At 47.3% G+C, this 22,074-nt stretch overlaps 1 protein-coding gene across 2 annotated transcripts; it reads left to right on the plus strand.

Moving 5' to 3' along the window:
- The first annotated feature begins 1,129 nt into the window (after positions 1-1,129).
- On the plus strand, positions 1,130-20,896 carry LOC139364867 (SWI/SNF complex subunit SMARCC1-like). 2 transcript variants are annotated; one of them, XM_071102033.1, is made up of 26 exons: positions 1,130-1,382; positions 2,487-2,606; positions 2,854-2,939; positions 3,272-3,446; positions 3,550-3,619; positions 4,989-5,058; positions 5,165-5,240; positions 5,392-5,517; positions 5,776-5,894; positions 6,041-6,171; positions 6,673-6,732; positions 6,865-6,902; positions 7,977-8,098; positions 8,214-8,285; positions 8,435-8,548; positions 8,823-8,976; positions 9,272-9,442; positions 9,524-9,782; positions 10,211-10,372; positions 11,634-11,689; positions 15,207-15,348; positions 15,452-15,618; positions 16,005-16,139; positions 18,600-18,867; positions 19,067-19,183; positions 19,285-20,896. In XM_071102033.1, exons 1-26 carry the CDS (start codon positions 1,197-1,199, stop codon positions 19,374-19,376), a joined length of 3,288 nt encoding a protein of 1,095 aa, XP_070958134.1. In that variant the 5' UTR covers positions 1,130-1,196; the 3' UTR covers positions 19,377-20,896. The 2 variants fall into 2 exon arrangements, with proteins under 2 accessions (XP_070958134.1, XP_070958145.1); XM_071102044.1 differs by having other exon boundaries at positions 1,150-1,382; positions 5,800-5,894.
- Positions 20,897-22,074: the final 1,178 nt, after the last annotated feature.

A 22,074-nucleotide genomic window follows, 5' to 3' on the forward strand; every position in this document is an offset into this window, starting at 1 on the left:
CCTTCATCCTTTTTATAGTTAAGGAAACTGAGCAGCACATTCTTCCATAAAAAAAACCCAAAAGTAATCAAGAATATTAACAATTATAAAACTACGAATATCTTTCCATAATTTCTTTACATGTAGACAATGCCAAAATAAATGCAAAACTATTTCTGGATGTTCAGCACAAAAAGTACAGTTAATGTTAGTCTTTTTTTAGTTTCTTCAGGTAATGATTTGCAAGATAATACTTATGGATCATTCTGAAAGAGACCTCTTTGACCTTGTTAACGAGTAGATATTTGTGTGGTAATAACCATACTTTTTCTCCAACAGATATTATTGACAAATGTATTCCTCCAGTAAGTTGTGACATAAGGAATGGATACAATATCCATTTTAAATAAAGGAACATACAGATATGTTGTTCTGAGGGAGCAATGAGAAACAAATGTTTCCTATTGGAGAGTCACCTGTATTAAGAGAGGGTAGGTCAAGAAGGTGAGGTCTGGTTACACCTCTAAACATGAGAGTTCCAGATGGAATAGCATCAAAGACTAAGACGAACTCTCTAGGTGTAACAGTGGTATTATAACGAGATTTTAAAAAATCCTCATAATTCAGTAACAAACCTTCTGCAATAAAAAGTTGACTCACAGCAGGATATCATTATTAAACCAGTTCTTAAAAAATAAAGACTTGTATCTATACAACATATCCTTATTGTTCTAAATGAAATACCTATGCAGGGAAAAAAATATATATATTAACGACCACACTAAAAATACTTGTCTATGAAAAGCAGATCATTTTGTAGGAATCTTATCAATGTTGTAGTTACAATGTAACAGAAAAGTGAGGCCACCAAAACCGGAGAAGATATAATGACGGATGAAATTCCAAATTTAAGTTGGATTCTTTAAGAAATGTTTAGTCCAATTTATCTTAAAAGTAATATTCAAAGTAGGAAAATCTAAAAAATTGAGACCACTATATTCATTGTTGTTCATAACGACAGATTTCCTAATATAATGTGAACGGCTTTTCCAACCCTGACCTTCACACTGACCCTTCCCAAATGAACCCTCTTTATCGCGAGATTCAACAACTTTGTGTTATTTACAAATCTGCGCGTGCGCGTTTTTTTATTCGAAAACCTGCTTTGTGAGTGACGCGGTTGAGCAGCGAAACAGCAGCGGACAAGACAAGAAACAATGGCGACAGCGGCAACTGCAGCGGGTGGAACGGGTTCAGGGGGACCAGCAGCCGGCCTTATGGGCGTCGGTACTGCGGTGGGCCGTAAGAAGGATGGAGGTCCTTCCTCGAAATACTGGGAGAGCGCAGAAACGGTCTCTCAGATCGATTCGGTGCGCCAATGGATCGGGAAACACTACAAAAAGGTTAGCGAGTGCTGGTTTTAACCTCCATTTGATTTCCAACATCAAGGCACGCGTCTCTAGCACAATGGATGTGCTATCTAGATATCTCTTTCAAGCTATCGCTCCTATTTTGGTACTTGTGGTGAACTAGATATGAATAGATAGTTAGCTTCATGGATCTAAAGAAACCTATCACAACATTACATGAACATTACATGTCAAGAGATAGCTAGGCTAACTAACGTTAGCTGCTAACTGAACAGCCGTAGCGTACTGTCCGTTTTGTTTTGTTACACGGCCAACACACTAGCTGAAGAGTTGTCTGTTTGTGTAAGCTACCCATCTAGTGTAGCAAGGTAGCTAACGTAATAACAGTTGTTTTCATCTGACTATCTGAGCGTAGCTGGCTAGCTAACGTTGCGAAAACTAGCTTCGGTAGGTAAGATAACTCAATTAGCATGTTTTGAAACGGTATCATGTCATCATGTAAACATTGAGGTGATCCGGTAAAGCACCGGACTTGATGTAACTAACGTTAGTTAGCTACGTTAACGGTTGGTAACATTGTGATTGGGCAGATAATAGCAAACGGATCATTGGGCCATTAATGTCTTATATTTATGTCTAGCTAATTAGCTGAATCGTCTTGATGGGAAACCTCGACTACCTCGTGTACTGAACTACTTTGCGCTCGGAGACCAGTGTGTTCCACACATAACCAAGCAAAAGCTGCCTTTGTTGACAGCAGCAAACCATCAAAACACCTCTGCGTGGTCATGTATTTCCGAAAACAACTGTATTGAAAAGAAGTAGCTAGCTACTATAAACTATTTTCTACTGTATTGCTTTTCTTGAAACCAGGAAGACCCTTTTCAGTGACCAGTGAAGGGGCTTCACTGAAAGAAAAGGTGATGTCATATCACCCTGCATATACCTAAGAAAGGCTGCTGTTTTGGTCTTATAATATGTGCTATCTACTCATAAGATCTTGTGTGTGCCTGCATTGGCCATGTGTTTGTCTGACCATGTAGCCTAACACTTCTGTGTTCTCACAATATTCAATCCCTCCTTTGTCACACATGAGTGTGCAGCCCTGACTAACACAGTGGCCTTGTGGTGTCTCAGTATGTCCAGGCAGACTCTCCCTCCAATAAGTCCCTGGCAGGGCTGGTGGTGCAGCTGCTTCAGTTCCAGGAAGATGCTTTCGGACGGAGGGTCAACAACCCTGCCCTCACCAAGTTACCTGTGAGTATCTCCTCCACACACATCTTTACACCTGACCAGGTTGGGACAGGGACGGGACCTACACACACAGTGACATTTAAATGAATCCTAGACCTTTTTTGGGCAAGGGAAGAATGGGCTATAGAGGGTTGGAGTGCTTCCCAATCACTTCTGCACATTTTGTGTCACAGTAGTTTGCCCTGTCTTTATCTATCTGAGCCAGCTTGTGGGAACGTCCCTCACCTTTTCTTCTGTATTGCCTCATCAGACCAAGAGCTTCCTGGACTTCAAGGCAGGGGGTGCTCTGTGTCACATCCTGGGCTCTACCTACAAGTTCAAGAGCGAGCAGGGCTGGTGAGTAGGGTCTTGATTGAACACTTAAAAAATGCATCATTCAGGCCTCCCGGGTGGTCTAAAAGCACTGCAGTGCTAGCTGTGCCACCAGAGGTTCTGGGTTCGAGTCCAGGCTCTGTCGCAGCCGGCCGCGAAAAGGGGGGCTAAAACAAATATTATAATAAATGCATCGTTCCCACCTTGGACCAAGAGCACTTATATGACTTGTAGAATGAATTGTTCAAATGTTCTTTCTCCTATGGAATCACAAGAGAGGGAGGGGAAATAAAGATGCCCTGTTGAGTTGACACTGTAAGTAACAAAAGCATGTTCTATCCCTCCTATCTGTGCAGGCGTAGGTTTGACCTGCAGAACCCCTCCAGGATGGATAGGAATGTAGAGATGTTCTTGAATGTAGAGAAGACCCTGGTTCAGAATAACTGCCTGACTCGACCAACCGTATTCCTGGTGCATGACATGGAGCAGAAGCAGGCCAATAAGCTGAAGGACATCATCAAGAGACACCAGGTAAGACACGCCCACCCAAATCACACCAACCAATGGTAGGATTGTCACCACTCGCCAGACATTCAAATGGCATCGGAAGTCACTCCTAACTTCTTTCCTTTAGGGCTCCATCACTGAGGACAAGTCTAAGGCCACCCATCATATCTACCCCTCTCCAACCCAGCAGGAGGATGGTAAGTGATGTGCTCTACTGAGAAAGGAAATAAATCACCCCCTTGCAATGTATATATCATCTACTTTGTTGCTTGATCCCATGAGGCTCAGTTGGTAGAGCATGGGGCTTGCAACGCCAGGGTTGTGGGCTCAATTCCCACGGGGGACCAGCGCAGAGAACTCGGGATAAGTGTATCTGCTAAATTACTAAAAATGGGAAAAAAATAAATATACACTGATCAAAAAAGTAAAGGGAACACTTAAACAACACAATGTAACTCCAAGTCAATCACACTTCTGTGAAATCAAACTGTCCACTTAGGAAGCAACACTGATTGACAATACATTTCACATGCTGTTGCGCAAATGGAATAGACAACAGGTGGAAATTATAGGCAATTAGCAAGACACCCCCAATAAAGGAGTGGTTCTGCAGGTGGTGACCACAGACCACTTCTCAGTTCCTATGCTTCCTGGCTGATGTTTTGGTCACTTTTGAATGCTGGCGGTGCTTTCACTCTAGTGGTAGCATGAGACGGAGTCTACAACCCACACAAGTGGCTCGGGTAGTGTAGCTCATCCAGGATGGCACATCAATGCGAGCTGTGACAAGAAGTTGTGTCTGTCAGCGTAGTGTCCAGAGCATGGAGGCGCTACCAGGAAACAGGCCAGTACATCAGGAGATGTGGAGGCCGTAGGAGGGCAACAACCCAGCAGCAGGACCGCTACCTCCGCCTTTGTACAAGGAGGAGCACTGCCAGAGCCCTGCAAAATGACCTCCAGCAGGCCACAAATGTGCATGTGTCTGCTCAAACGGCCGGTATTCTGTCCATGAGAGAAAGCAGGTTCACACTGAGAACGTTCTGCTGCCTGCAACATCCTCCAGCATGACCGGTTTGGCGGTGGGTCAGTCATGGTGTAGGGTGGCATTTCTTTGGGGTGCCGCACAGCCCTCTATGTGCTCACCAAACCAAGAGGAAGGCGTTGATGCTATGGACTGGCCCGCCCGTTCCCCAGACCTGAATCCAATTGAGCACATCTGGGACATCATGTCTCGCTCCATCCACCAACGCTATTTAATAAGAATATTTCATTCATTCAGATCTAGGATGTGTTATTTTAGTGTTCCCTTAATTTTTTTGAGCAATATATATATATTTATATTTATATATTTATATATTATATACTGGTATAGGTGGGATTGTACTGTAGTCTTTGAATCCAATTCCTTATGGTCACGTTACTGAGGCTTACTCTACTCTCATATCACATTTCAAAGAAAGTGACGTGTGTATACAGTAATATACTGTTATTAATACAGCAGTCGGTATGCATTACTTGAGGATGTGTGTGTATATGCTGATAGCAAGCTGTGTGTTTGTCTTGCAGAGGAGTGGCTGCGTCCGGTCATGCGTAAGGACAAGCAGGTGCTGGTGCACTGGGGCATGTACCCAGACAGGTGAGAGACTGGCACTGTTCAGCTTTGCTGGTCCACTCTGCCCTCTTACACGTCCACCCACTGTGACCTGTTACTGACCTTTAACCCCTCTTCTCTGTGTGGTCAGTTATGACACCTGGGTGTCCACCAGTGACGTGGAAGGGGATGTGGAGGACCCACCCATCTCTGAGAAGCCCTGGAAGGTGAGGATCGAGCATCCTGTCATGTTTAATATTTTTTATTTATATATATGCGCAAAATGAACCCCTGCCTCCAGCCTGAATAGTACTAGCAGACAACACCACCCTTGAGTAGTGGATTAGCTTCGACTCCTCTCCCCCTCTCCTCTCCCAGGTGCATGCCAAGTGGGTCCTGGACACTGACGCCTTCAACGAGTGGATGAATGAGGAAGACTATGAGGTGGACGAGAACAAGAAGACTGTGAGCTTCCGCCAGAGGATCTTCCCTAAGGAGGAGGAGGTAGGCCAAACTCTTGAGGTGTGTGTTATGGATTCTTAGGAAGTGTGTGTCTCGGTGAGTTGCTGCACCACAAGGCTCTGCACGGTGGATTGTTGTCTTGCTCTTGTCTGTCTCGTGTCACCCATCCTTTCAAGCTCTCCTCTCCTCACCACCACATCCTCCCTCTTCTCCTCCTCCCCCGCTCCCCTCTGTGTGAGACTGTTCCATCTTCTCATTCTCTCTCTCTCTCATCTGGCCATCCCTCGTGGTTCTGATCAGTCTTCCCGTACACCCGATCGTAAGGAGCGCAAGGCCAACGCCGCCGGGAAGAAGAGGAGGCGCTCGCCATCTCCCCCGACCACCCCAGCCGAGTCTCGCAAGAAGGGTGGCAAGAAGGGGTGAGTCCCCCAATAACTACAGATCTAGGACAAGCTTAACCTTCCCAAATCATAACCTTAGCCATTGGGGAGAAAAACACAAAACTGACCCTGGATAGGTGTCTTGGGCAAACTTCTGACCTTTTGACCTCTTCTCCTGTCCCCAGGAATCCTGGGTCTCACTGGAAGCGTCGTGGCCACCGTGGCGAGGAGGAGGAGGAGGAAGAGGACCTGACCAAGGACATGGAGGACCCCTCGCCTGTTCCCAGCATGGAGGAGGTCACTTTGCCCAAGAACGGTCAGTTGATTGTCCAACTCATCCTTCTTGTCTCCCTCTCCCACATCTGCTCTCCTCCCTCTCGATCCTTCACTCTGTCCTCTTTCTCACCCCTACCTCCCCGTGGTCCCCCCCCTCCGTCCTCCTTCATTGGCTCAGTCACTCTAAATCACATGTTGTAAATCTCCCGTTCTTTCTCATGGTCCTGTTTCTTTCTCTCAGTACATCCATCTTAAGCTTGTCACCATGTTGACTTGCAGTTTATTCCTCTCTGTAGTAACTGCAGTTTGTTCCTCTCTGAGTTAGAAAATAACTAATTGTTACACATGTACACTCTGTCCTTGCCAAGATGGCATGGAATTGCCCGGGGGGGGACTTTCTTCAGTGGTGCATTGAATGGAGTGCTATTCGAAAAGAGAGCTTACAAGAGAAGAGGCAGCCTTTAGCTACTGTCAGTGTATTTCACCCTTACCATACTCTCTGGCTTTTCTTCAGCCTATTTTTCTTCTTCCCTGTCCTCAGTGAACCCTAAGAAAGATAGCGAGAACACCCCAGTGAAGGGAGGGGCCGTGGCTGACTTGGGTAAGTGTGTGTGCAGAACTATTTCAGTGTTTAAGTATATACCTGTCTCAGTACTAAACCTTCAATCACCGAGATGTATTGAGTCAAGCAATGGATAGAGTGATGTCATAACGTCCCCTCTCGGTCTTCCAGATGATCTGGAGGATGACTCTGTGGTCTCCGGAGGCAAGGTAACACCCGTTTTTTCTTAACCTTTAATGATTGCCTCTAAATGCGGTCTCTTTTCTATCTTCATTGTAAACTGTTCCCTATTCATCCACAACCATAGTCATCATTTATAGATCTAGGATCAGATTATCCTAACCCCCACTTTTTAGCATATCCAGAAGAGGGATGGAAAAATATCTGGCCTGGTGTCAGTGTTTAGAAGCAATGTCTACCCATTTGTAGATTTGGGCCCGGTTTCCCGATAGCGTTGGAACTTAGGCCTGGTAGTGCTGGTCTCGGATCAGCTTTCTCCATTAAAATCTTTCCTTAAAATTATAATTATTTCACAATACTGATGACGGATCAGCTCCTATTACCACCTACAGCTGCAAATATTGAGTCCACTTATTATAATGCTTATCCAATGACAATGCACTAAGTCACCAATTTGGCACATCGTTAGGCTACACACCATGAAATATATTGAGGCAAATTAGACAGTAGCCTACGAGTAGCAAAATATAACTCAGTTGGGTTTTAATATGTCGCTTGTTTGTGTCCATCGCAGAGATATTGGCAACTTTTGTATTTGTAGTCAACTGTGTTCTGAAGTTATCGGCGGTCACATAGACCCACATGGTTTATCAGTCTATGTTTAGCGGAGGTCTAGAAGTGACGCGGGAGGGCAAATAAAGCATCTGACGACGCACTTCCCTGTTCTATGATTGGTCTGAGGCATGCATTACATCCCAAGCGTTTTCAAGTGCACCGTTATTAATGATGGTTTTGGGGAAACACCTCAGAGACTTAACGATGCTGCCTATGTTCTAACGATGATCTTAGCCGTAAGATGTTTTTGGGAAACCAGGTCCTGTTCTGTAAGCAGTAAAGTAGCCCCGGACCCAGTCTCATTCTAATTCAGTTCTCCTACATTTGGGATGGGATTATTCCGGATGAATCTGGAAATCCTGCTTTTCTGACATTTATCCTCCATTTGTATATAATGGAAACTGACCTACCCCCTAGCCAAAATTCTGCTCTCCTTGCTTGCCTATGTTGACCTGATCTCATCTGTGTGACTCTGTCTCCCCCTGTAGGAGGAGGAGGAGCAGGGCAAGGCCGAGGTCAACCGCCTCATCGACTCCAGCGAGGACAACGTGACCGAGCAGACCCACCACATCATCATCCCCAGCTACGCTGCCTGGTTCGACTACAACTGGTGAGGATGGCCCACTGTTCTTAGTGTGTGGGTGGTGTATTGTGTGTGTCTTGGGTGGGGGTGTTGGGCTGTATTTTATGTTTGTGTCTGAGTTTATCCCCCCCATCCCTTTCAGTATCCATGAGATTGAGAGGCGTGCACTGCCAGAGTTCTTCAACGGCAAGAACAAGTCCAAGTCCCCAGAAATGTGAGTCCGCAAAGAACACTGCCCCACACACACGCACGCTTTCACTAAGAATTTTTCGTTGTACACACACATTTTTGTCTAACACATTATGTCCTTATTTGTTCTGACGTTTCAGTGGTTTGTTTGTAAAATGTGTTTGTCCCTGTCAGATACCTGGCCTACCGTAACTTCATGATCGACACGTACCGGCTCAACCCCCAGGAGTACCTGACCTCCACCTCCTGCCGCAGGAACCTAACCGGAGACGTGTGTGCCGTCATGAGGTGAAGGGTCAAGGGGTCAACATGAAATGGATTCCTTAGGGCAGAAGCTAGGTCATTGTTTGTCAGGGCACACCGTATGCAAAACACTTTGTAATATGCGTTTCTTAAAAAATATGACTAGTTTAGGTTGTTCCTTATTGCTCCAGTCAGTTTCCTTCTGTTTGGTGCCTAATGAATAAGACCCAGGTTTAGTTGGACTGTTTTGTCTTGCTCTAGATCACTGATCAAGAGTGATGATTGTGGAGTATATTCTTTGCATGTATCTAACTACTAGGGTGCATGCGTTCCTGGAGCAGTGGGGGCTGGTGAACTACCAGGTGGATGCTGAGAGCCGGCCCCTCCCCATGGGCCCCCCGCCCACCCCCCACTTCAACGTGCTGGCTGACACCCCCTCTGGCCTGACGCCAATGCACCACCGCCCCCCACAGGTTAGAAAACTACATGGAGCTTTGGCCACATTGCTTTCACCTATCCAGTCCTTTCAGGTCATTGGATACTGAGGGAGTAGGGGCTAGGGGAAGGGTCTTTAAACCCAAGCCTGTTAGTGCCGATAGCGAATTATATCCAAATACACATACAGGCGTTGTGTGTCTGTAGCCATTGATTTTTGATGATTTATTGGGTCACAAATGTTGAGCGATTGTGTGAGAGTGTTCACTGCATCCTCTGACCACAGTGTAATTCCTTTCAACCTCCTCCCCTGTCTCTCCTCTGTCCTTCTAGATCCCCTCCGGCCAGCAGATGATCAACTTCCCAGAGAAGGGCAAAGACAAGCCCTCTGACATGCAGAACTTTGGCTTGCGTAACGACCTCTACTCTAAGAAGAACCCCAAGAGTAAAGGAACCAGCGGCGGCCGGGAGTGGACCGAGCAGGAGACTCTGCTCCTATTGGAGGTACGTCAGTCACAACAGACGTAATCTAAAACCTACCAGCCTATCAGAGCCCTTCTCATTCCTCTATCTCCTCCCTACCAGGCTCTGGAGATGTACAAGGACGACTGGAACAAGGTGTCGGAGCACGTGGGCTCGCGCACCCAGGACGAGTGTATCCTGCACTTCCTGCGTCTGCCCATCGAGGACCCTTACCTGGAGAACTCTGAGTCGTCCCTGGGCCCCCTGGCCTACCAGCCCGTACCCTTCAGCCAGTCAGGCAACCCTGTCATGAGCACCGTGGCCTTCCTGGCCTCCGTGGTGGATCCCCGTGTGGCCTCTGCCGCCGCCAAGGCAGCCCTGGGTACGTGTTGTGGGGACTGGGTGCGTGTTGTGGGGACTGGGTGCGTGTTGCGGGGACTGGGTGCGTGTTGCGGGGACTGGGTGCGTGTTGCGGGGACTGGGTGCGTGTTGCGGGGACTGGGTGCGTGTTGCGGGGACTGGGTGCGTGTTGCGGGGACTGGGTGCGTGTTGCGGGGACTGGGTGCGTGTTGCGGGGACTGGGTGTGTGGGTCATTTGCAAGGGTGTTTTATCACAATGTGTTTATTCACAAAATAAGATGTTTTCATTTGTATGTAATATCACGCTGCATGTAGTGTGTCGTAATGATACGGTTGTGTGTGTGTAATATCGCTGTGTGTTTGAACATATCTGTGTGTGTGTGTGTGTGTGGAGGGACTATCACAAGGTGTGAGTCTGTAGCTAACCACAGTGTCTTCCTCTCTTTCCAGAGGAGTTTAGCCGTGTGCGTGAGGAGGTGCCAGCAGAGCTGGTGGAGGCCCATGTGAAGAAGGTGCAGGAGGCGGCCCGCAGCACGGGCAAGGTAGACCCCGCCTATGGCCTGGAGAGCAGCGGCATCGCAGGAACCGCCCCCGAGGAGCCCGAGAAGACCGGTAAAACACACACTCGGAACAGAACACATGCTTTCAGATATACATACACCCACGGTCGCACATTAGCGAAGGTAGATAAAAAAAAATACTCTCAAGCGTACTCAAACTATCACAGTTGGTTGTGGCACCAAAACTCCAGTATTATTCCTTCATAGCTCATTCTCCATCTTTTTAAATAGGGAGCCAATTTGATATTAGCACTTTTATTTCCATGACTGGTCAAAACGTGTTTTCTCATGGCTCTCTTGTCCCTCTGCAGAAGACATATGGTGAGCGATACGTTTGGAACACCTCAATAAAGTCACAGTATTAAATAGCAATACATATAGAATTGTGTAAACACACAGGCCTTCATATAAACATACAGAAACATTCTCTCATCACATACATCAAACATACTGATGCATGCAATACTCACTCACTCACACAAAATACTCACCCAGATACACACCCCCACATTTAGATGGAGTACTGAGTGTTACCAGTGGAGGGCAGCAAATAGCCAAGACACACACAGACCACAGCTAACAGGTTAGGGCGAGGCTGCTAGTAGCCAGCTGTCCGCAGGTCACCTAGACCTTATTCCTACCTCCTGCGTGTGTGTGTGTGTGCGCGCTCGCGTGGGTAAACCCAGATGTGTATTCTCACCAGAACATTTTGAGGTGCCAGCTGAAATCTAGATGGCCAATGGCAACGTAGAGGTTTCTTCAGAGTGTGTTATATGCCTGTGCCCAGCTGTCGTGGTGTCCAGTGGATTAGAATGGCAGATGGGGCGTTGGGGAAGGGGTTGAAACTGGGTCAACACACTATGCCATGTGCCACGGCCTCAATGCCTGGTACACACACAGCAATCGCTCAATCGGCAATTACACATGAATAAATGCATGTTACACATACATGCATCAACAACCAATAAATGGCCTAAATGCATTCAATACCCTCCCCAAAGCAGTCTACCATCTCTCATACAGGTCAATACTCGCATAGTAAAAAATGTGCCCAAATGCACATGCGTGCATGCTTTTTCAAACACACACATTCATGCACTCTCACTCCACATCGACTCGCTCGCTTTCTCCCACGTTTGCAGATGCGCACACACACACACACACACACTGTCATTCCTAACCACAATAATGTCTGAGTCATGGCGAGCATCTACTTATGATGCATAATCTGTTTGATAATTTTCTCTGAGAAATGTCTTGTTCTTTGTCTATCCCTCTACTCTAAGCCCCTCCTTCTCTCTCTGTCACTGTAGAGCCAGCAGAGACCGAGAAGGTGGACACAGACTCCGACTCCCAGCAGCCTGACAAGGTGAGAAAGCCCAGGGACGAGAGAGGTCTTTAGCATAGTTTATTAATTCGACCATAAAAAAATACAGCTCACATAAAACTTGAAAAAGCCATATAAACTCAGCAACAACAAAAAACGTCTGTGCTGTCAACTGTTTCTTTTCAGCAAACTTAACATGTGTAAATATTTGTATGAACAGAAGATTCAACAACTGAGACACAAACTGAACAATTTCCACAGACATGTGACTAACAGAAATGGAATAATGTATCCCTGAACAAGGGGGGTTCAAAATCAAAAGTAACAGTCAGTATCTGGTGTGGCCACCAGCTGCATTAAGTACTGCAGTGCATCTCCTCCTCATGGACTGCACCAGATTTGCCAGTTCTTGCTGTGAGATGTTACCCCATTCTTCCACCAAGGCACCTGCAAGTTCCCGGACATTTCTGGGGGGAATGGCCCTAGCCCTCACCCTCCGATCGAACAGGTCCCAGACGTGCTCAATGGGATTGACATCTGGGCTCTTCGCTGACCACGGCAGAACGCTGACATTCCTGTATGGCAGGAAATAACCCACAGAATGAGCAGTATGGCTGGTGGCACTGTCAGGATGAGCCTGCAGGAAGGGTACCACATGAGGGAGGAGGATGTCTTCCCTGTAACGCACAGTGCTGAGATTGCCTGCAATGACAACATGCTCAGTTCAATGATGTTGTGACACATCGCCCCAGACCATGATGGACCCTCCACCTCCAAATCGATCCCGCTCCAGAGTACAGGCCTCGGTGTAACGCTCATTCCTTTGACGATAAACTCGAATCCGACCATCACCCCTAGTGAGACAAAACCGCGACTCGTCAGTGAAGAGCACTTTTTGCCAGTCCTGTCTGGTCCAGCGACGGTGGGTTTGTGCCGGTGATGTCTGGCGAGGACCTGCCTTACAACTGGCCTACACGCCCTCAGTCCAGCCTCTCTCGGCCTATTGCGGACAGTCTGAGCACTGATGGAGGGATTGTGTGTTCCTGGTGTAACTCAGGCAGTCCTAAGTTTTTATAACTGTGACCTTAATTGCCTACTGTCTATAAGATGTTAGTGTCTTAACAACTGTTTCACAGGTGATTGTTCATTAATTGTTAATGGTTAATTGAACAGGCATGGGAAACAATGTTTAAACCCTTTACAATGAAGATCTGTGAAGTTAATCGGATTTCTCCGAATTATCTTTGAAAGACAGGGTCCTGAAAAAGGGATGTTTCTTTTTTTGCCGAGTTTATGTACATCAGTAAAATCACGGAGGATAACACACAAAGTCTGGGACTTATTTCCATTGTGGTCCTCTTGAAACCAGATGGCAAGGCAAAATCGAACACGTTTGAACACAGTATGACAGCGAGATAATAAAACAAAGAAGAACAACATCCATCTCATTGCAGTTACATTGTAGGATACATTCATATGTGCACCGAAGACGGTCAAACAGTTTTTAACTTTATTTTTTAAAGCTGGCTGCCCCTCCATTTACTACTCTCCTTCCATCTTTGACTTACTCTATTCTTCTCTCTCTCTCCATCCATCCACCCTATCTGTCTGTGTTTAGGAAGGCCACGGGGCAAATGTAACGCCACAGATAACATTAGCAGGAGTCAGCCATGCATCAGTGACCACTGTAGAGGCTGAAATGTTCATTAACCTTCATTAGCCATCGCCTATCCACACCGGTTCTAGTCCTGATGGCTTTACTGCAGGCTTATTGAAATGCAGGGCATTAGCTTTGACCCTCGTTCGGTTTTGCATATTTTTCCTCTTGGGTAATTGAGAGCTGTCTGGCTATAGTCTTCAGTTTGGTATGTCTCAGCTCTATCATCCTACATTTTGTGTTTCTCAGTTCTGTGTGACCTGTATGTACGGTGGATTCGAAAGTATTCAGACCTCTTGACTTTTTCCCTCATTTTGTTACGTTACAGCCTTATTCTAAAATTGGAAGAAAAAAAATCTTATCAGTTGACACACAATACCCCATAATGACAAAGCAAAAACAAGTTTTTTTAAATAATTTTTTTCCAAAGGTATATATTTTTTTTAAGTTATTTTTATTTTCACATTTACGTAAGTCTTCAAACCCTTTACTCAATACTTTGTTGAAGCACCTTTGGCAGCGATCACAGCCTCGAGTCTTCTAGGGCTACAAGCTTGGCACACCTGTATTTGGGGAGTTTCTCCCATTCTTCTCTGCAGATCCTCTCAAGCTCTGTCAGGTTGGATGGGGCGTGTCGCTGCACTGCTATTTTCAGGTCTCTCCAGAGATGTTCGATCGGGTTCAAGTCGGGGCTCTGGCTGGGCCACTCAAGGACATTCACAAACTTGTCCCGAAGCCACTCCTGTGTTGTCTTGGCTGTGTGTTTATGGTCATTGTCCTTTTGGAAGGTGATTCTTCACCACAGTCTGAGGTCCTGAGCACTCTGGAGCAGGTTTTCATCAAGGATCTCTCTGTACTTTGTGCTGTTCATCTTTCCCTCGATCCTGACTAGTCTCCCAGTCCCTGCCGCTGAAAAACATCCCCACAGCATGATGCTGCCACCACCATGCTTCACCGTAGGGATGGTGCCAGGTTTTCTCCAGATGTGATGCTTGGCATTCAAGCCAAAGAGTTCAATCTTGGTTTCATCAGACCAGAGAATCTTGTTTCTCATGGTCTGAGAGTCTTTAGGTGCCTTTTGTCAAATTCCAAGCTGGCTGTTATGTGCCTTTTACCGAGGAGTGGTTTTGTCTGGCCACTCTACCATAAAGACATGATTGGTGGAGTGCTGCAGAGATGGTTGTCCTTCTGGAACGCTACAGCTCTGTCAGTGACCATCTGGTTCTTGTTCACCTCCCTGACCAAGGGCCTTCTCCCCCGGTTTCTCAGTTTGGCCGCACGGCCAGCTCTAGGAAGAGTCTTGGTGGTTCCAAACTTCTTCATTTTAAGAATGATGGTGGCCACTGTGTTCTCGGGGACCTTCAATGCTGCAGAAATGTTTTGGTACCCTTCCCCAGATCTGTGCCTCGACACAATCCTGTCTCGGAGCTCTACGGACAATTCCTTTGACCTCATGGCTTGGTTTTTGCTCTGACATGCACTGTCAACTGTGGGGAACTTATATAGACAGGTGTGTGCCTTTCCAAATCATGTTCAATCAATTGAATTTACCACAGGTGGAGTCGAATCAAGTTGTAGAAACATCTCAAGGATGATCAATGGAAACACGATGCACCTGAGCTCAATTTCAAGTCTCATAGCAAAAGGTCTGAATAACTATGTAAATAAGGTATTTCTGTTTTTTATTTTATATATTGGCTAACATTTCGAAAAAACTGTTTTCGCTTTGTCATTATGGGGTATTGTGTGTAGATTGCGAAGGAATTGTATTTTTCATCAATTTATGAATATGGCTGTAGCGTACTACAATGTGGAAAAAGTCAAGGGGTCTGAATACTTTCCGAAGGCACTGTAAATATAATCAGCTGTGTAACACTTTAGTCTTACCTGTCTCTGTCTCAGGCTGAGTCTAAGGACGAGGCGGAGAAGCCCAGTGAGTCTGCTGAGAAGCTGGCCGAGGGACAGAAGGTGAAGAGCGAGACAGCCGAACCGTCTGAACGGGAGGAGGGAGAGAGTGAGGGAGGAGAGGGCACGGCTTCAGCAGGTAGAGTAGATCTAAGCAGAATATACATTTTGTATTTGGGTTGTATAAGTCCTGCATCGACTTGAATGATAGTGTTTATTCAATGTTTTCGCAACGTTTTCAGACAAAGACAAGGAGGAGGCCATGGAGACCTCAGAGGAGGACAAAGAGGAGCAAGGAGCGATGGGAAAGGAGGAAGAGGAGAGGAAGAAGCTAGAGCCGGACGGGGGGGAGGGGAACATTGCCACTGCAGCCGCCGCTGCCCTCGCCTCAGCTGCCACCAAGGCCAAGGTTTGCTTCTTCCAGAGGGCCAAGGGGATAGCACTTTGTATATCGAAACCCGAAACTACACCGCAAGCATAGCGCTGTTTTTCGGAATGCTCTGTTTTTGGCGTTCGAAACCAGAAGTAGCAAACTGAGGCAGATATCGAAAGCGTGAGCCTTTTCGAAATGCATGAAATAGATCCGAAGCCTTAACAGATGCTTCGGCAGCTCCATTCACTCATGCTATGCTTGTGCTGCCGGTGTAGCATCTCATTGATCGGTGTCAGTTTTGCCCACGGCTCAAAAGCTCTTGCGCTACGCTTATACTACCTGGCCAGTCTAGTTTGGCTGTAAGGCGACGCTTTATATTTCCGTTACATCTCTTTCCTCTGTATTCCTCGCTGTCCCTGTAGCACCTGGCAGCAGTGGAGGAGAGGAAGATCAAGTCTCTGGTAGCTCTGCTGGTGGAGACTCAGATGAAGAAGCTGGAGATCAAGCTTAGACACTTTGAGGAGCTGGAGACCATCATGGACCGAGAGAAAGAGGCTGTAAGTAGTGGCCCCGCGGTGGATTGTGGGAATTGTAGTTCAATGGGAGACTGCATGCGGGTTGAAGGTGCTTGTAGTTTCAGATCCCTTTGGGGTGTTGAAAGGATTGGATATGCATCTGGATTTTAGCGGTATCTATATCAGTTGTCACCCATCCAGGCATTTCAGAGATGTGTGTGAGGGAGAGCCAATGACAGATGGATAACTTGGCTGAACAAATAGAAGGTTTTGGGAGTGGGCCAAAATATACAACATAAGCAGAGGAAGTGAAGTGTCAATATACAACATTTGCATTAATAATGGGTGGTAATTTTGAGGGGTAGTTGCAGAGTACACAGGATAGTAGAGTAAAGAGCATGTAAGCATATGAAGGGAAAGCACTTGGGGAGGGGTCAGGCATCGTTGCTGTGCCCATTTGGATACACATGGTTTAAGAGCAATACAATAAGCTAGTCAACTAACTGCTGGGTGATAGTGGGCCTCTAGTCCAGTGGAAAGTCAGGCTGTGTGTGAGTGTAAAACTCTGTAAAGCGTGGAGCTGCTGCGGACCGCAGCCTAGTTGAGCAGCCTGATAAATAGTGCATGAAAAGGCCAGCCAGTCGTTACATAACCCTCTGGAACAGCACCCAGGCTGCCTCCTCCTACCGCTACCACAGGCTGTAAACACTGGGTTATACACACACACACACACTCATACACACACTGTGTCTTACACACACATATATACAAACACTAAATCAGGGCACTCCTCACTGTCTTTAGTACTTCATACTCTTCCTCCTCTACAAATGTACTTACACAGGGAATAGACTTCCTCACCTCCCATCTCTTTTTCCACATCTCTCCATCCCTGTGTCTCTGTAGAGTTTTGGTAATGGAATTCCCCCCATTGATTCCGTGTCAGAGAGTGTGTTAGTGGTTTATTGCATGCAAATCAATCCCTTTATCGACATTTCCAGCCATTGCTCCCTCTCTCCTTCCTGCTTCCAGAGTGGTCCTGTTTCACTGCCCCCTCTCTTCCTCCCCACAGTCTCATTCCATTGCTCCCTCTCTCCTTCCTGCTTCCAGAGTGGTCCTGTTTCACTGCCCCCTCTCTTCCTCCCCACAGTCTCATTCCATTGCTTTTCCTCTCTCCTTCCTGCTTCCAGAGTGGTCCTGTTTCACTGGCCCCTCTCTTCCTCCCCACAGTCTCATTCCATTGCTTTTCCTCTCTCCTTCCTGCTTCCAGAGTGGTCCTGTTTCACTGCCCCCTCTCTTCCTCCCCACAGTCTCATTCCATTGCTTTTCCTCTCTCCTTCCTGCTTCCAGTGGTCCTGTTTCACTGCCCCCTCTCTTCCTCCCCACAGTCTCATTCCATTGCTTTTCCTCTCTCCTTCCTGCTTCCAGAGTGGTCCTGTTTCACTGCCCCCTCTCTTCCTCCCCACAGTCTCATTCCATTGCTTTTCCTCTCTCCTTCCTGCTTCCAGAGTGGTCCTGTTTCACTGCCCCTCTCTTCCTCCCCACAGTCTCATTCCATTGCTTTTCCTCTCTCCTTCCTGCTTCCAGAGTGGTCCTGTTTCACTGCCCCCTCTCTTCCTCCCCACAGTCTCATTCCATTGCTTTTCCTCTCTCCTTCCTGCTTCCAGTGGTCCTGTTTCACTGCCCCCTCTCTTCCTCCCCACAGTCTCATTCCATTGCTTTTCCTCTCTCCTTCCTGCTTCCAGAGTGGTCCTGTTTCACTGCCCCCTCTCTTCCTCCCCACAGTCTCATTCCATTGCTTTTCCTCTCTCCTTCCTGCTTCCAGAGTGGTCCTGTTTCACTGCCCCCTCTCTTCCTCCCCACAGTCTCATTCCATTGCTTTTCCTCTCTCCTTCCTGCTTCCAGTGGTCCTGTTTCACTGCCCCCTCTCTTCCTCCCCACAGTCTCATTCCATTGCTTTTCCTCTCTCCTTCCTGCTTCCAGAGTGGTCCTGTTTCACTGCCCCCTCTCTTCCTCCCCACAGTCTCATTCCATTGCTTTTCCTCTCTCCTTCCTGCTTCCAGAGTGGTCCTGTTTCACTGCCCCCTCTCTTCCTCCCCACAGTCTCATTCCATTGCTTTTCCTCTCTCCCGCTGTACCGTTCTTCCCTCCTGTCATAATGTCCGCTATCGTGATCAGCTTGTCTTTATGGCTTATACTCTTTTTTAAATGATTTCCTTTCTCTTCTTATTCCTCTCCTTCATGCTTTGATTTATCAATCCATGAAATGAAGCTGTTTCTGCATCACCACCCTGCTCCATATACACTGTTGACTTGGTTTATCATCCTCTCTCTCTGTCCAATGAGCTCTGTCCAATTAGCTTTATTGACATGATTATCTTTTCAAAGTGATACTATGAGTAATGATCTTCTACTTGTGGACAGTGGGCTTTTGAGAAGTGAAGGGGAATGATAATCTTGATTAATAGTATGATAACATGACACCCCCCCCCCCCCCTCCAGTTGGAGTTGCAGAGGCAGCAGCTGCTGACGGAGCGCCAGGCCTTCCACATGGAGCAGCTGAAGTATGCTGAGATGAAGGCCCGCCAGCAGATGGAGCAGCAGCAGGCCAACACAGTGGCCCAGGGCCCCGCACCCCACCATGGTCCCCCAGGGCCAGGCATGCACCACGGACCCTCCCACCACGGACCCCCTCCCGCCATGCACTCCGGACACGGCCCTCCCGGACCCGGGTTTCACCCCATGGGTCCCCACCACCCGCAACAGACCGGTAAGGACACACACACTGGAGCACACCAGTTCTCAGCAAAGAAGCACACAAAGACCCCAAAAGTCCTGGAACTATATCCAAGGCAAGGGAATAACACCAAATATCAGCTCGGAAACATTAGTCTGTTTTCAAAAACATGTTCCAGCACACTGATTCTGTGATAGGCCAAGAGTCTCACCAAGCCTCTCCTTCTGTTTAGGACCAATGGGAGGGCCCGGTCAACCCATGCCAGGACGCATGATGCCTGGCGGCCCCCCCACTGGCAGCATGCCTCCCATGATGGGTCCCCGCCACCCTGGAGCCCCCAACGGCATGTGTGAGTACACTATCCGTATCTGCCTTCCAGATCCTAATCAGCCAGAAAAGTGTGTGTGTTGGTGTGTCCCATTCTCAAACCAGTGTGTTCTCTGTCCTCAGACCCTGGCCCCTCGCCTGTACATGCTGATGGTATGCCCCCAGCATCTGTGGGACCTCAAGCGGCAGCCCCAGCACGAGTTGCTGACAGCTAAGATCCCTGCCCCCAAACAAACACACACCAACACACACTCACCTCTTATAAAACCTTAGCTCATTGATGGCCTTGCTACTGGCTGAGTGTTCTCTCAGCTCCAAAAACTCATCCTGGCTTACACACACACACACACACACCTCCCTCTCAGGGCACAGCGTCAAGGGGTCTGTGGCTCTGGCCCTCCTAGTAAGAACACTGTTTTCTCCTCAGTCAGTCTGGTGTGGGACAGATCAGATAGGCTCCTCCCAGTCATTTTTAAGAATATATTGTGTGTTCTCTATTTTAAAAGAATATGAAGCGGATATTCCTGGAGGAAATCGGAAAACTCCCACTTTTCCCTCTCACCTTTTTAGAATGACACAATAGTCTCTTCCTCTCCTTCAGCGCAACACCAACTCCCCCCCTTCCTCCCCCTCCCTCACGTCTTCCCTCAACACAACACCAGGGGGAGCTAGTTGGGTTTGAGGGCTAGTTGATCGTTTAGGGACGTGTGTTGTGTACTGTAATGAATGGGATCATGAAGGTTCCTTCGACACACACAGAGGGGGCCAGTAACCCTCCCTTCACACACACACACTCACTGAGAATCTACCTCTCCACTTCGCTCTTCTGAAGCTAAAAACACTGTAGTCCAAAGTGTGTGTTCATGTGTTTCTGTGTACGTTGTTGGTGTGTCAGAAGAGCAGAATGTGCGTACAGCTGAGACAGGTGTTTGACTGTCTGCTCGGCTGCTCTGCCCCCCGCCCCTCCTATCACATGGGTCAAACCACCGATCGATGGGGGTGTCCAGAGGGCCCATAAATCATAGCCCCCACCAGCCAGGCATAGCACTGTACTACTCACACACTTAGCTGAACCCTGCTCTAGTACACTGGAGGCTGCTCACACACAGGCCTAATATCCTACTGACATTCATCCATCCTTTTAGTGAGCTAGATATGGTGATATAGTTGAAGTTACAAACCATGTGCTCCTCAGTGGTGGAGTGGGCGTATAGCTGTTCTGGTGCTGATAATGTAGCTGCTACCGCTACCTCTCTTCATCCATCTTCGTTCATTTCAACACCCCTCTACACCTTTCTGCTACCTCTGCATCCTTTCTCTTTGTCTGTCTGCTACCTCTCTAGAACTGCTCTTGCTCTCTGCTAGCTACCTCTCTGCTCTGCGCACCCCTCTGCTACCTCTAGTACCCCTCTCTCATTCGCTGCCCACGTGACTGCGGCGTTACTATTACCCCCCCCCCCCCCCCCAGGTAGAATATCACATACACACAGCGTCTCTCACGCTCTCACACACTTCCTCATTCAAGGTCTTTCCAGTCTGTTATATCACAAATTATGAGAACCCCCTTACATCTTGTATCTTTTGTTTTGTTTTATGGTCATGTATTTTTAAGAATAAACTTTGTGTAGATTTCAGTTATCTTTGTTCTTGGAAGTTTGTAGCATTTTTTTTTATTGTTTCTTCAGGTCTGTTGGTACTTGGACAATGTCTAATAAATTGTTTTTGTATTAAGTGATGTCTGTTTTCAGTAGTTCATTTTATTCTGAACAAAATGTTGGATTTGGTGCTTACACTTGATTGAATTTATAGATTTGTATTATTTCAGGGAGGAACTACAATATCTAGACTAGAGCATGACGAAATGGTCATATTATCCTGGGAAATAGGAAGTTCAGAATATTCTCTTTCCTATCTTTCTCTATACATATTTTGGGGTAATCATTTTATGCTAGAAAAAAATAACTAAAGCCATATTTCATATTAAACACTGTCGGACACACAACCACACCTCAAAGCAAAACAATCAGCTTTTGACTGGTGAGGGGTCTAGGGCGAAGTGCTACAGGGGAGAGATGGTCTTTGACTGGTGAGGGGTCTAGGGCGAAGTGCTACAGGGGAGAGATGGTCTTTGACTGGTGAGGGGTCTAGGGCGAAGTGCTACAGGGGAGAGATGGTCTTTGACTGGTGAGGGGTCTAGGGCGAAGTGCTACAGGGGAGAGATGGTCTTTGACTGGTGAGGGGTCTAGGGCGAAGTGCTACAGGGGAGAGATGGTCTTTGACTGGTGAGGGGTCTAGGGCGAAGTGCTACAGGGGAGAGATGGTCTTTGACTGGTGAGGGGTCTAGGGCGAAGTGCTACAGGGGAGAGATGGTCTTTGTGTGGTTGTTTTGCTGCTTAGGCTCTTATGCAGCAGCTGCAAATGCATATGAGGAAAAATGATAACAGCATCTATTCCTCCTGATGTCATTTAAGCCCTATTCCCAGGCAGCCAGCACTGTAATCTGGCGGGAGGGGGGGGGGGGATTTCTCTGCCCAGGCAGATTGACCAGGAGGATGTTATTGAGAGGGATGAGGGGCGATTATGTCTTGGGGGGGGGGGGGGGTTGTCCCATTTTGTGCCATTTGAGCAGCCGTAGAGGAGGGAAACCGTGATCGTACAGAAACATTAATGACAAAGCATCACCCTTTAGAACAGAGTTAGACAACCCTGGTCCTGGAGTGCTGCAGGCACTTCATGTTTTTAATTTAACTGACCTGAAAGACCAGGTGTGTTGAATTTAGGCAATCATTGAACTGATCAATCAGCTCAGTTGGTCAGGTGTGGTGCCTGAAACCGAACAGGGTTACCTACCCCTACTCTGTAAGATCTACTTCTCTTCACATAAACAGGCTCAATGTTTTGAACAGCTCCTCT

Source organism: Oncorhynchus clarkii, chromosome 2, assembly GCF_045791955.1.
Source record: "Oncorhynchus clarkii lewisi isolate Uvic-CL-2024 chromosome 2, UVic_Ocla_1.0, whole genome shotgun sequence".
In the NCBI taxonomy this organism is placed as follows: Eukaryota; Metazoa; Chordata; class Actinopteri; order Salmoniformes; family Salmonidae; genus Oncorhynchus; species Oncorhynchus clarkii.